Source organism: Miniopterus natalensis, chromosome 7 (assembly GCF_054644295.1).
Source record: "Miniopterus natalensis isolate mMinNat1 chromosome 7, mMinNat1.hap1, whole genome shotgun sequence".
NCBI lineage: Eukaryota > Metazoa > Chordata > Mammalia > Chiroptera > Miniopteridae > Miniopterus > Miniopterus natalensis.
In genome coordinates, this window is record NC_142087.1 from 38,557,482 (window position 1) to 38,569,541 (window position 12,060).

The 12,060-nt window shown below is 45.2% G+C and overlaps 1 protein-coding gene across 1 annotated transcript in view; it reads left to right on the plus strand.

Annotated features, from left to right (window-relative positions):
- The first annotated feature begins 3,579 nt into the window (after positions 1-3,579).
- The window catches only part of LAMA1 (laminin subunit alpha 1), a 134,344-nt gene continuing 125,863 nt past the window's right edge, over positions 3,580-12,060 (plus strand). Inside the window, exon 1 of the mRNA XM_087819301.1 lies at positions 3,580-3,652. Coding sequence (XP_087675427.1) covers positions 3,580-3,652 — 73 coding nt within the window. The remainder of the gene's footprint in view (positions 3,653-12,060) is intronic.

Here is a 12,060-nt window from a genome sequence, read left to right on the forward strand (position 1 = left end):
TGGCAAGTGAACAGTTTAGAGCAGGCCATGCGATTGCCAGGCAACTCTAAAGGCCAACTTTCATGACTGTAGGCATGCGTTGAAGAGAGGCTGGTCAGCGTGGGTCTCCAGCCTCATTCAGCTTCCATGATGCAGTCTCGAGACAGGTCAAGTTGGAGATGTGAGCAGAATGAGTGAGACAACAAGTATAAAGCACACTTTCAAGATTCAATACATGACAGCTGCTATCATTGTTACTGTCATTAGAGGTAGTAACTACTACTTCTAGTAAGAAATGTTGTTTATCGGATTTTACAGAGGGAGAACACTGAGGCTCATGTTTTTATGTGAATCAGGGGTTCATTCTGTTTTATTGCCAAGTAATATTTCACTGTAAAATAGGCCACAATTTTTAATTCCACTCTCCTGCTGATGGACACATGGCTTTCTTCCAATTTGGGACTATGAATGAATAATATATAAAGCTATGAGAAAAATCCTTACTTAATCACATTTTGTCATGTAGCATAATATATCCCCAGGTTTTAGCCATTAGGATGTGTACCTCTTTGGCGTACCATTATACAGCCTATCACCTCTAATTTGCCTACTTTGTCTCCTCCTCCTGCCTAAGACTTAGTCTCCTAATCATCTTATTTCTTGCCACTGACCTTAAGGAGCTTAGCCTACACACAGCCTCTTTAGCTTTGTCCTGGATGGACTCTGACACCATAACCCAATTTTAGTAACTGACCTCACCTCTTTCCTTGGTAAGCAAGCCCACAGCTATATACTCTAGGCCTAGTACCTGGATCCTGGTGTGGTGCTCCCATGCCCAAGTCCCTGCCTAGAATCTCAATTCCTTTGGAACTACAGGACAGCTTACTTGCACCAAGCCTCCAGAGAGCACTCCTGCTCCATACTCTGGGCATAATGGCTAGATTCCTGCGATGTGGGTGTAAGGCATACAGGAAAGACACTTGCCAGGCTGCGCCTGTGACCATCCTCCTGAGACTGGCTCCACCAGCCTCCCAGCCACCAGAGACCTAGATTGCTTTCCACGCAGCAGCTGGTCAAGTTAGCCTGGTGTTTCTCAAATTTTATTGCTCGTTAGAATTACCTAGAGCCTTAAAAACATCTCGATGTTCAGGCTTCACCCCATCTCAAAGGAATCAGAATCCCTGGGTCTGAGTCTGTTATGGACCAGCATCAGTATTTTTTAAAACTCTTCCATCACTTCCAATATACAGGCAAGATGGGAGACAAATGAACCAGTGATTTACTGCTCCAAGTGTTCTCTGCCTTCCAGCTTTCCTTGCCTAACATATCACAGTGTTTTATGCAAATTTAGACTCTTGTATTTTAAAAATGGCTACAAAATAGCATATCACATTGATTTACTGTAATTACTTAACTATTTAACTGCTGTTTGGCATTTAAGCATTTTCATTGTTGGTTATTTATAATAAAGGTGACTTCGAAGCAAGCATCTTTGTGGGCCTAGTTGAGCTGAAATTCTACTTTCTCACAAAATGAACATTCCTATAACATTTTCACCTTAAACAGGCCAGCCCTGAACTTTCATTGTGCTGGAGGTAACTTAGATATATCCAAGCATGATACAGAATAGGAAAATTGGTACTGCTGGGTTTTGTAAGACACATAGAATTGTCACATTTTTACTGTGACAAGCTTGTTCATTACACTTGCTTTTGAAATTCTTCTTATACTGAAATCTTTCTACTTAATCTTGAACAGTGATAAATTGTGCCAACTTGAAACTTCTGACACTTCCACTTCCTATTCAGTCTCCAAATGTGCTGACCCTTTGCTTCCCTAGAAATCACAAGTGGGAGTTCCCTGTCTGTAGTTGAAAGATAAGGGCTAACTGAAGTTCAGATTGAATTTGCAGGAGCCCAGGATATAGAGGCAGATAACCCTTTGTGATTCCTCCTGCTGCCTTTGATCTCATCTTGGTGATCTCAGGACAGAAACGTAGAGAACTATGGACCAGAAATCTGATCAGAGGTCTAGCTCTGGACTGGACCTTAACCCCCTGAACTCATTTCCTCAAGTCTCACACAAGGCTATCTGCCCATTTTATAGAAGGGGGAAAATCACATAAGATAATCTGTGTGAATGCATTTAAGACACTCTAAAAGATATGTATATGTGTGTGTGTACAAAGTTATATCAGTGCAGAAATATTTATAATTCTGTATTTGAATATTTAGATGCTTAATACTTGATTACTTATTAAATACTGAATTTACCTAATCATTTATTTGATAAATATTTAATGCTTTAATATTTTGCTAGTTAAATGCGTCTGTATTTTAAATTTGGTACTGTAATAAGTACCTTCTCAGCCAACTATACTGTATCCTTTTTAAAGTTCCAAATTCTACTATTTGTTATGTACTTCTTTGACTTTTAAAAAATAATTATTGCTAATATTATAATGATAGTGTATTCATTAAGGACTTAGCAAAGTGTTTTTAGAAAAACTGGAATTGGTGGAGTTGTCAAGTTGATTAACACAACTGAGACAAAATTATCTCCCTACCAGGCCCCCCCAGAAATTGTCAAAATGAGAGAGTAAGACTATAAAAGGGATTTTTTACTATGTATTTGTATTGTGAGAAAGTGAAATCTGCAAAGTGTAATAAATATAATTTCAATAGAAAAAAATCAGAGAAAATTAAAATGTTTTTAACGAGGACCATATGTAGTTTCTTAAAAAATCAACATAGCAGTTGAAATCTCGTGTTAGGGGGCTCATACTTTTCTAAAGTTTAGTCCTTTCTGGAGCAGCAGTAAGGGTAAGCTAATAATAAAGTCCAAGCGACCTTCCGTGCCTTCCCCAGAAAAAGTGGGAACCAAGTTATAACACATTTTTAGAAAAATTTTCACAAAATCCTGTGCCAGCAGCCGAGGGGGCGGCTGGTCAGCTAAGCCGGGACTCTCCTCGGGAGAGGGAAGGCTCCAGGCCAGGCCCAGGCCACCTTCTGGTCAGCCGGGCCCCGGGTCCCACCCCGAGGGCGAGGGAGGGGGCCGGCGGCCAGGCCCGCGGGCTGGGGGGCGGTGTTGGGGACCCGCAGGGGCGCGCGGTCCGAGCACCCGGAGCCCGGCGCGGGCTGCCGAGCCGCCGCGGGGCAGGAAGGGTCAACAGGGCACATACTTTCCCGGAATGCACCCCTCCGCGGCAGCAGGGCAGCTTCCCCCTTCCGAGGTCACTTTCTCCACCCGCCCCCCACTCGGCCCCGGCGGCCGCGGCAGGTCAACCCCGCGCCCCCGCGCCCGCCCCGGCCCCGGCCATCTGGAATCGGGGGACTCCGCGCCGCGCCGGGTCTGCAGACAGCCGGAGCGTGGCCCGGGAGCGGCGGCCCCGGTCCCAGCAGGCAGAGCACCGGCCTCCCCGGGGGAGGGGTCTTCCGCGCCGGCCGGGCGGGGAGGGGCCGGGCGTGGCGGAGGTCGGCGCGGGTGTGCGGGCGAGGCGGGGAGCCGGGGGAGCGCCCCGCGGGGAAGCGGCGGCTCGCGCTCTGCAGAGTCCCGCGCGTGGTCGCGGCTTTCTTTCCCAGGCCACCGGGCGGCGGCGAGATGCGCGCGGCCGGCGCGGGGGCCGCGGTCCTGGCCTCGGCGCTCTGGGTCGCGGTGCAGTGCCATCAGAGAGGTGAGCCCCGCTCCCGTCCCCCTGCGAGCCGGGCGGCTGCGGGACAAAGCCCAGCGCTTTGTCTCTTCCGAGGTCGGTGCGTGCATCCCCGTTCACCTCCGACTGGGGGATTGGACACGTGCGTTTCCCGCCAGGACCCTGGAAACGTCTCCCCGGCGGGGAGCGAGAGGTCTGGGGGCGCCCCCTGAGGGAAGCAGCCCCCCCTCCTAACCTTCGGCTTTAAACTCCTGGGGTTCTGGCGGTCCACTCACTGACTTTGGCGATACCGGAGCGCCATTGGAGAGAGCAGTGCGGGGTGAAGGCGGTGGGGCGTCTGGGGGTGCGCCAGCCCGCCCGGGCTCAGGCTCCGGCGGGCGCGGCGCGCGGGGAATGAATGGTGAAGGCGTTCTCCAGGGCCCCCCTCATTGTCCTGCGGGGGAAAGCCCGATGCTCCGCGGTCGGGAAGGGGCAGGCTCCTCCGGGCCACTCGCGGCCAATGTGAGGAGAGACCACGATAAAAAGGGCCCCCCAGCCCGCTGCCCGGTGCAGGGGGACCGGTCCGGGCGGTCCCCGCAGGCGGCGTCCAGGGCGCAGATGCGCTCTCCAAAACCGCGCTCTTTGTGCCTACCCGCCGGTGCCCCGCGCAAGTTCAGACCATGGTCACTCTGGGGTAAGGGACCGCGCGGCGCGAAGGGAGGGCTTTGCCTGTCCCTCGCTGCACGGGTACAGTGGCTCTCTGGCAAGGTTTAGGAGGAAGAGAAGCCCTGAGCGAATATTCATCGTTTCTGTCAATGCCGGGAGAGAAAGAGAATCTGCTTATAGGGCTCTGCCCATAGAGCTAAGTCTTCCCGGCGTCGCTGCTCGTTGGCTAAGTAGTTACAAATATTCGTTGAAGTCATCATGTATGCAACACATGACCATGGGCATATGCCTACAAATACGTATTGCATTAAATGAATTTTAAGAAAAAATGCACACGTCAAAAATAGGCAGAATGCGAAATACCGTCGTGGGAAAAGTGTGTGTTTTCGCATTGTGCTGAGTTAGTAACTGCAGAAAGGAGACCATCTCATTCATTCAAGCATTCATGATGAAAGCACTGGACCGGAGCTGGTAACACGGCTTTGAATAGCTCAGCTCCGCGCTGAGCTAAGGCCTGGAGAGAGGGGAATTTGCATAGTTACCCCTGAAAGAAAGGAGCCGGCCTGGGGGAGAGGAGGCTTGGACTCTGCAAGCTGAACTCTTTTTCTCTCAGGTTGCAGAAAGTGAACACGGCCGGGTTTCCCACAGGGTGGAGAGAGAGCAGTTTGACTCAGCTTTATTGTTATAAGAAATTGAAAATCCTAGACGGAGGAGATGCCCTGAATGTTTTCCGTGCCCCTCCAGGAGCTCAGCACTTGGCCTGCGGGGTTATGAATGGTGTTTGGAGAAAGTGGACCACATGGGGCTTTCCTGCTTTAAGATGCTGTGGAAAACCTCCCACAGCTGGAGCCTTTGAATCTTGCAAACTCCCTTCTAGTCCCCACACCATCAACCATCACCCTTCCTAACGGGCAACTTTGAGAGAGTTTTTATTTAAAAAAAAAAAAAAATCTGTTCCCCATGGAGATAGCATGAATTAGTGAAGTGGTATAATAGAGTCATAATAAAATAATAAAATAATCCTGACCCATATCATCTCTGAGGTAGCTTATATTTTTTTAAAGCAATGCTTAGCTAATAGCATTTAGATTATTAGCAATCCTCTATCATTTCTGCAGTCTCTCCAGATTACCTTATGACTCACAGTATATAACCCAATGGCTTACTTTCCTTTGAAATGTAGCCAGCTTAAAATAAGCTACATATAAGAGGTGGTGTGTTTCTAAGAATAATGTATGTTAAATCCACAGCTCACAAGTACATAGAATTATAGTTGCTTCACAGGTTGGCTTATCAACTCTTCTATTTTAAACTACCCATTTTCCCCCAAGTGACAAATAGACAATTCCAAGTATAGGGGGGAAAAATCTATTCTATGAATGAAAGAAAATTTACTTCATTCTCATAGATGACATAGTATTTATATTTAGCATGAATGTACTCAGTAATAAAGTGTATGTGCCTGTATGGATTTTAAAGGTGCATTTTTCTTTTCTGTAGCTGTATTCCCCAAATAAGGGCCAATAAAAAAAAATAATACTGATTTTAGCAGTTGGAAACAAAGATATGTGTAATAAAAACATTGCTGCCCACCTCCTACATCTCCTGGACTTTGGCCCGCTCCCTTTTTCCTCCCTCTTTTCCAGACATTAAATATAAAGCCTACATCTGTAGTTAATCTAATGTGATCGAGAATTCACATGTGACAAGGATATGAAATAAACAGACACTGTTCTGTAGTGTCTTGTGCCCCTCTTAGAACTGCACTGCTTTATATCCCACTGTCATAAAATGTTTATATTTTATTTCAAGGTAATCATCCTTGAGACACCCTACCATTTTATAATAATTTATTCATAAAGTCCTATGGGTATTTATTATCATCTACAGAAAGCTTCTGTGGGAAGATGGCAAGATAAGTCTTGATGCTTGAGGTGTTTTATTCTCTGGCCTTACTGGCTGTGGGAAATTGGGCAAATTACTTAGCTTCTCTGTGCTTTAGTTTCGCCATCTATAAAATGGGAATAATAATGGTACCTTCCTAGAAGAGGCTGTTAATGATGAAATAAAACATTGCAGTAAAAGTGCTTCCAACAGTGCCTAGTACAGGGTTAGACCTCAATAAATATTAGCTGTGATATCAGTACAATATTACTACTCTGCACAGAATTATTGGGGAGGTCCTCTTCCAGGCTGTATTCTCTGGTATATATAATTGTTTAGAAATTTGGAGTCTGGATTAGGAATCAAATAGTCTTGTGCTCAAATAGACTTGGCACTTTGATGAGCCATGCATGACATTGGCTAAGTTTCTTTACATATCTGAATTCTTAATATCTCAGTCTTCCTATTTATAAAATGGATGGGATTAATGTGATTAAATAACACATGAAAAACATTGTTACAGCCCAGCTGGTGTGTCTCAGTGGCTGAGCATCAACCCATGCACCAAGAGGTTGCAGGTTTGATTCCCCATCAAGGCACATGCTCGGGTTTCAGGCTAGGTCCCCAGTAGGGGGCGTGCAGGAAGCAGCTGATAGATGATGTTTCTCTCTCTCCCTCTCTCTCTAAAGCCAATAAAAACATATTAAAAAAACCCGCAACAACAAAAAACATTGTTACAGTGTTGGGCATGTCCTAGTGTCACAGGCATGCAATCCGTGATGGTGGCCCTTACTGTGCTGGCTGTCCTACATACTCCCTATCCTGCCACCCCTCCCTCTTTCATTGCCCACATTCATTAGGTCATTAAGACTTGTTGATTTAACCAACTGAAAATCTTTGCAGTCTGTCTCCCATTTTCTGTCCCCACTGCTGACTAGGCTCAGCAGTTGTTTGTTTTTCCCATGAAATATTGTGATGGATCCCTCACCAGGCCTCCCTCTTTCCTCAGTACTTCCACCATTGTGATTCTTCTAGAAACACCACCTTACATTGAACCAACACCTCCCAAACCCTTCACTTCATAACATGCACACACAAAGTGACACTGGCACAGGTCACATTGGGGGTAAACCGAGGAGGCTGAGACCACAGCTCGCCTTTTGTCCCAGAGCTGACCGGCATACTCTTGTGCACACCTGCACCCATTCGTAGCTCAGCAGTGTTTGCCTGCACACGCAGTTAAGTGCAGGATAGGTCTCCCGTTTGGGTTCTAACCCCCTGGGAAACGTTCCCGGTCCCTGGTTGCTTTCCCAGTGCTCTCCACCCAGTGCTGCTGGCATATTTACTGTTTCCATGGTGGTGTAAACAACTGGCTCGCTACTCTGCCTCGCTCATTGGCTTGGGCTTCTTGAGGGCAGGGACTGTTTATTTACATCTGTGTGTTCACTGCTTTGCAATTTTCCTGAAAGTTAATAGCCACCCATCTATACTGAGGAAAATTGAAATTAATATTTGTACTTATGAATCAAGTAGTTTAAAAAATATTTTTGGGTAGGCAATCTATGCCCATGGTACAAAATTTAAAAGGTGCAAAGGGCTTTAGAAAAAAAGGTTAAGCCTTAAGTCTTTTTTTTTTTTTTTTTAAATATATCTTTATTGATTTCAGAGAGAGGAAGGGAGAGGGGGAGAGATAGATAGAAACATCAATGATGAGAGAGTCATTGATTGGCTGCCTCCTGCACGCCCCACACTGGGGATCGAGCCTGCAACCCAGGCATGTGCCCTGACTGAGAATCGAACCACTATCTCCTGGGTCATAGTCGATGCTCAACCGCTGAGCCACGCCCGGCCGGGCAAGGCTAAGTCTTGACTTTGCCATTTTCTTTCGTTTTCCTGAGAACCCTTCCATAGATGTCTCTTCCTGTAACTCAAAGGCAAGCTCCTTCATGAAATCCACTTCCCTAATAGTGTAAGGGAGGTACTGGTTATTTCCTGACAAAACATGGAACAATATTTCTCTCTCCACTGCCCTCCCCCATCCTACTCCTTCAATGTACCTATTGCAGGATAGTAATACGTCACTTAATGAATGTATGTACTTGTAAAATTTCCACCTTCCGACTTGTCCCTTCCAAGATGGTCTTTCACAGAAAGTTATTAGACCCATGTTTCCTAGATCTTTTGGAATTTAAAAACAAGATCACCGATTGACTTCATGACATTGCATTCCTTCTAAAAGTATTGTTTACGATAGCAGTAATAAGCTATTCCTTAAACAGTAGATAATTTTTTAAACATAGTTTAGGAGGTTTATGATGTAGAGAAGTCAAGTTTGAGAATAATTCTATTAGAAGTTTAGGATAGCGTGTTATTTTATCAATAAGTATGACTTATGATTGGAAAACCTATGAGATACAGAGAAATTTAATTTTTTTAAATAATTCCCAGTGAATAAAGTTAAGCCTGTACTTTGAATACACAAATTAACTGGAGACAACCAGAGAAAACTCTCGATGGTAGAGCTAGGGTAAAGTTTTTAGTTATATTCCTCAAAATGTTTGGATGACCAAGAGAACTGTGGTCTCCTATGAAAGATGTATGTAGCTTTTTACATGTTTGCAAATAATTATTTTATTTCTAAAATACTAATATGTATCCATGAACAACTGAGTAAATAAATGCATTTCAAAATTAATGAAGAGAAAACTATCTTTTATAGAAGTAATTTAGTTGAGGTCATGAACTTGGATTCTGTTGGTGCATGCCTGCCAGGCAGCTCTTTGGGCATGAAACACCACACTATAGCTGGCTTCCTTGCATTTTCATGTCCTTCATACAGAGGGTGATGGTCTGTGCTCAGAGTGCCCATTTAATAGTACAGAATCCTTCCATTTGAGTCCTTGTTTTCTCAGGTCTGGAGCAGGGGAGCTTTCTTTCGGTTAACTTGTTCCTGGCGGTTCTGTGTCTTGCTTGAGGGCAAGAGGCAGACAATGGAGGCAGTGAAATTCCAGATCGGCTTGGTGGATAACATTCTCGCCTAGGTTAGCATTTATCTCAGAGTGCTAATCCAGAAAACCCAGGGTAGAAATCCTGATTTCAGAGTGTGTGTGCATTAATTTTTCTTTTCTGAATCCACCATTTGAAGTTTGAATCTTTTCATCCCTGAAGTTATCTTTAGCCTGATCTGTTGGCCCAGCAGGCAGCATGACTCAGATTCTTGTGCCAGACAACCTCCTGTATTGCTGGTGGGAATGTCAAATTTAGATAAACCAGTATTTATGGAAAGTGCCATCTTTTCCCATCCTCTAAAGAATGTCCTGCATTTTGTTCCATTGCTGCACAATTTCCTGCAGAATCCCAGGACATTCTCTACAACAGTAAAGAAGATGCTTAACTTTAGTAGATCATTTTTAGTTAAGAGATAATATTTAGAAAGGAAAAAGAACCTCACAATGAAACACTGATTGTTATACACCACACATTTAAATGTCTTCCAGCCTTTTTGTGATGACAGAATTTTACTCACAAAAATTGATTATCTGTTGTCGAAGGCCCAGCACAGGAATTCTTTCCTGCCCCGATGACTCCCTCCCTATTTCTCCCAGTCTGTGACACTCTTTTGGTTACCTTGGCTTCATCTTCCTTTCCTTTTTTAATCTCCGTATCCACATTGTCTCTCTGAATTTTTGCTTCTTCCTTTAAAGAACTCCCTTATTTACTTTTATTTTTCCCTGTCACCACTGCAAATGATTACCAGCTGTCTAAATTGCTACAAGAAGCCACTCTGAATAATGCTGGCATTCTTCCCCATGATCTGGCCTCACACTGCAGTTAGGCTAATGCTGCTACAGCATTGCCTTCATTTTGAGCCCCTCTGCTTCATGGGGTTCCCACTCCTGCCCGCAGGCCACCGCCCTCTGTAATCCCTCCAAATTCAGTCACAGGCAGCTAGCCCTTCTCCTCACTTTCTGTCCTGAGCATCTCCTAGCTGGCACATCTAACTGCAAGTGGTGTATTGACTTCAGCTGCACACTTCGCTCGCATTACTCCCTCTCCTGAATTGCACCCCCATTCCTTACCTAAAACCTAGCCTAACCACCCAAGCACAGCCTGCAGCTTAGTGCCCTAAGACAGCTTTGGTGTTATGGCCTTTATCCACTGTCCTGTTTGTGAGTTTGCACTGTACTTCATAAGTCAGAGTGCCCACCCGGCCCGAGTTGCCATCTGGTCCTCTTTTAGATGGCTTGCCCTGAATGCTGACTGTCAAAGCCAAAAAGAAGAGGCAGTTTTCCTTCAAAGGTCAAAACCTTAGCTCTCAGCATATTTCTTTCAATACACAAATAGCTCAAGGGCACAGGGTTCTAGTACTAAGAGCTGCGCCATTGGCAGTGGGAGGGCAGGAACACCCACTAATGCTCCCCAGGTGGCACGGCTGCTTTAACAACCATCCAACCTTCATCTAGTCCCTGGATTGCAAACTCAGACGAGTCCTGGCCTCTTCTGGGCATGAGGTCCTCCAGCCTCCTAGGTTTCATACTCCCAATCAAATATAGCATTTAGAATTCCTCATATTTGGGATAAGATCTGCCCTTGCAGGTTTGAGTGGTTGATTGATTGAATTAGTTTTTCATTTTTCAATTCATCCAAAATGTATTAAGTATGTTCCAAATGCAGGCATTATTTGGTGCCCTGTCCCTCCTTCCCAAGCCACAGGCACCTTTGCCTCTGCTATTATCTGGCCTACCTTCTTCTCTCCTGATTTAACCTGTACCTTCTCAGGTCTGGAGTCTCCAAAGCCTTGGTGTCCTTGGTCACCTACTGCCCCTAGCCTTCTCCGATTTTGTCTTTAATTGATGCTCCATTCTGCACTTATTTCTCCTGGCTTCCTTCGGAAGTTTTCCCCCCACCAATGTTTAGTTTATTATTTCCCTTCTGGTTCCACCCAACAAAGTAAAAACCATTCTTCCTTCTGTATCCCCAGCATCCCCACCACATATACCACACACACACACACACACACACACACACACACCACCACCATCTATACTGACCTTGCCGATCAGCCCCCAATTAAAGGCACTTGAAGAGGTATTGTACTGACTGACCCCAGACTGACAAAGGCAGGATCTGGACCTGGGGTGGGGCAGGTTTCGCTGGAGGTGTCCTCTCAGCTGCAGGTGCTGGGATAAAGTCTGACATGGACAATGAAACCTTTTTTAGGGGCCTAGAAAGCCGCTGGCATCTGAAGTTCCCCACGGTTAATGGGCTGTGAAGTCGCAACCCCGTTCCTGTCGAATTGCTTTAATGGTTTCTCACTCTCTTCTGAGCAGGACTTACAAAGTACTCTGTGATCCTACCCTGCTCAGCCCTCTCCACAGCTTCTTCATCCACTGCTAATCCTAGTTTGGCCATTCTGCAGTAATGGTGGTTCTCACATGTCATATCCGTGAGCCTTGAACACACTGTTGCAGTACATGGAAAGCCTTTTATTTCACCAGCGGCACTCTGACTTAGGTCCACCCAGTCACAGGCTTTCCTCCTGCTTGTGGCCAGAGCAATTTGTCTGTACATCTAACTAGCACATCACTTTGTAAATATTTGTTAACTTGCCTGTTTTTCCTTGAGGGCAAAGATTTTTGTTTTATTTCTAACACCTAGCAGAGTGCCTGTAGCATATATCTGTAGTTTGTTCTGCTTTATTGCTGAATAGTATTCCATCTGCAGATACGCTACATTTTGTTTGTCCAGTTACCAGTTGATGGATGTTATATAATTGTTTCCATTTGGAGGTATTAAAAGCAATGCTGTAAACATTCACGTACAAGTCTTTGTGTGGGAATGTTTTCATTTTTCTAGAGTGAAATTCCTAGGAGTAGAATAGGAATCATATGGTAAATTTATAT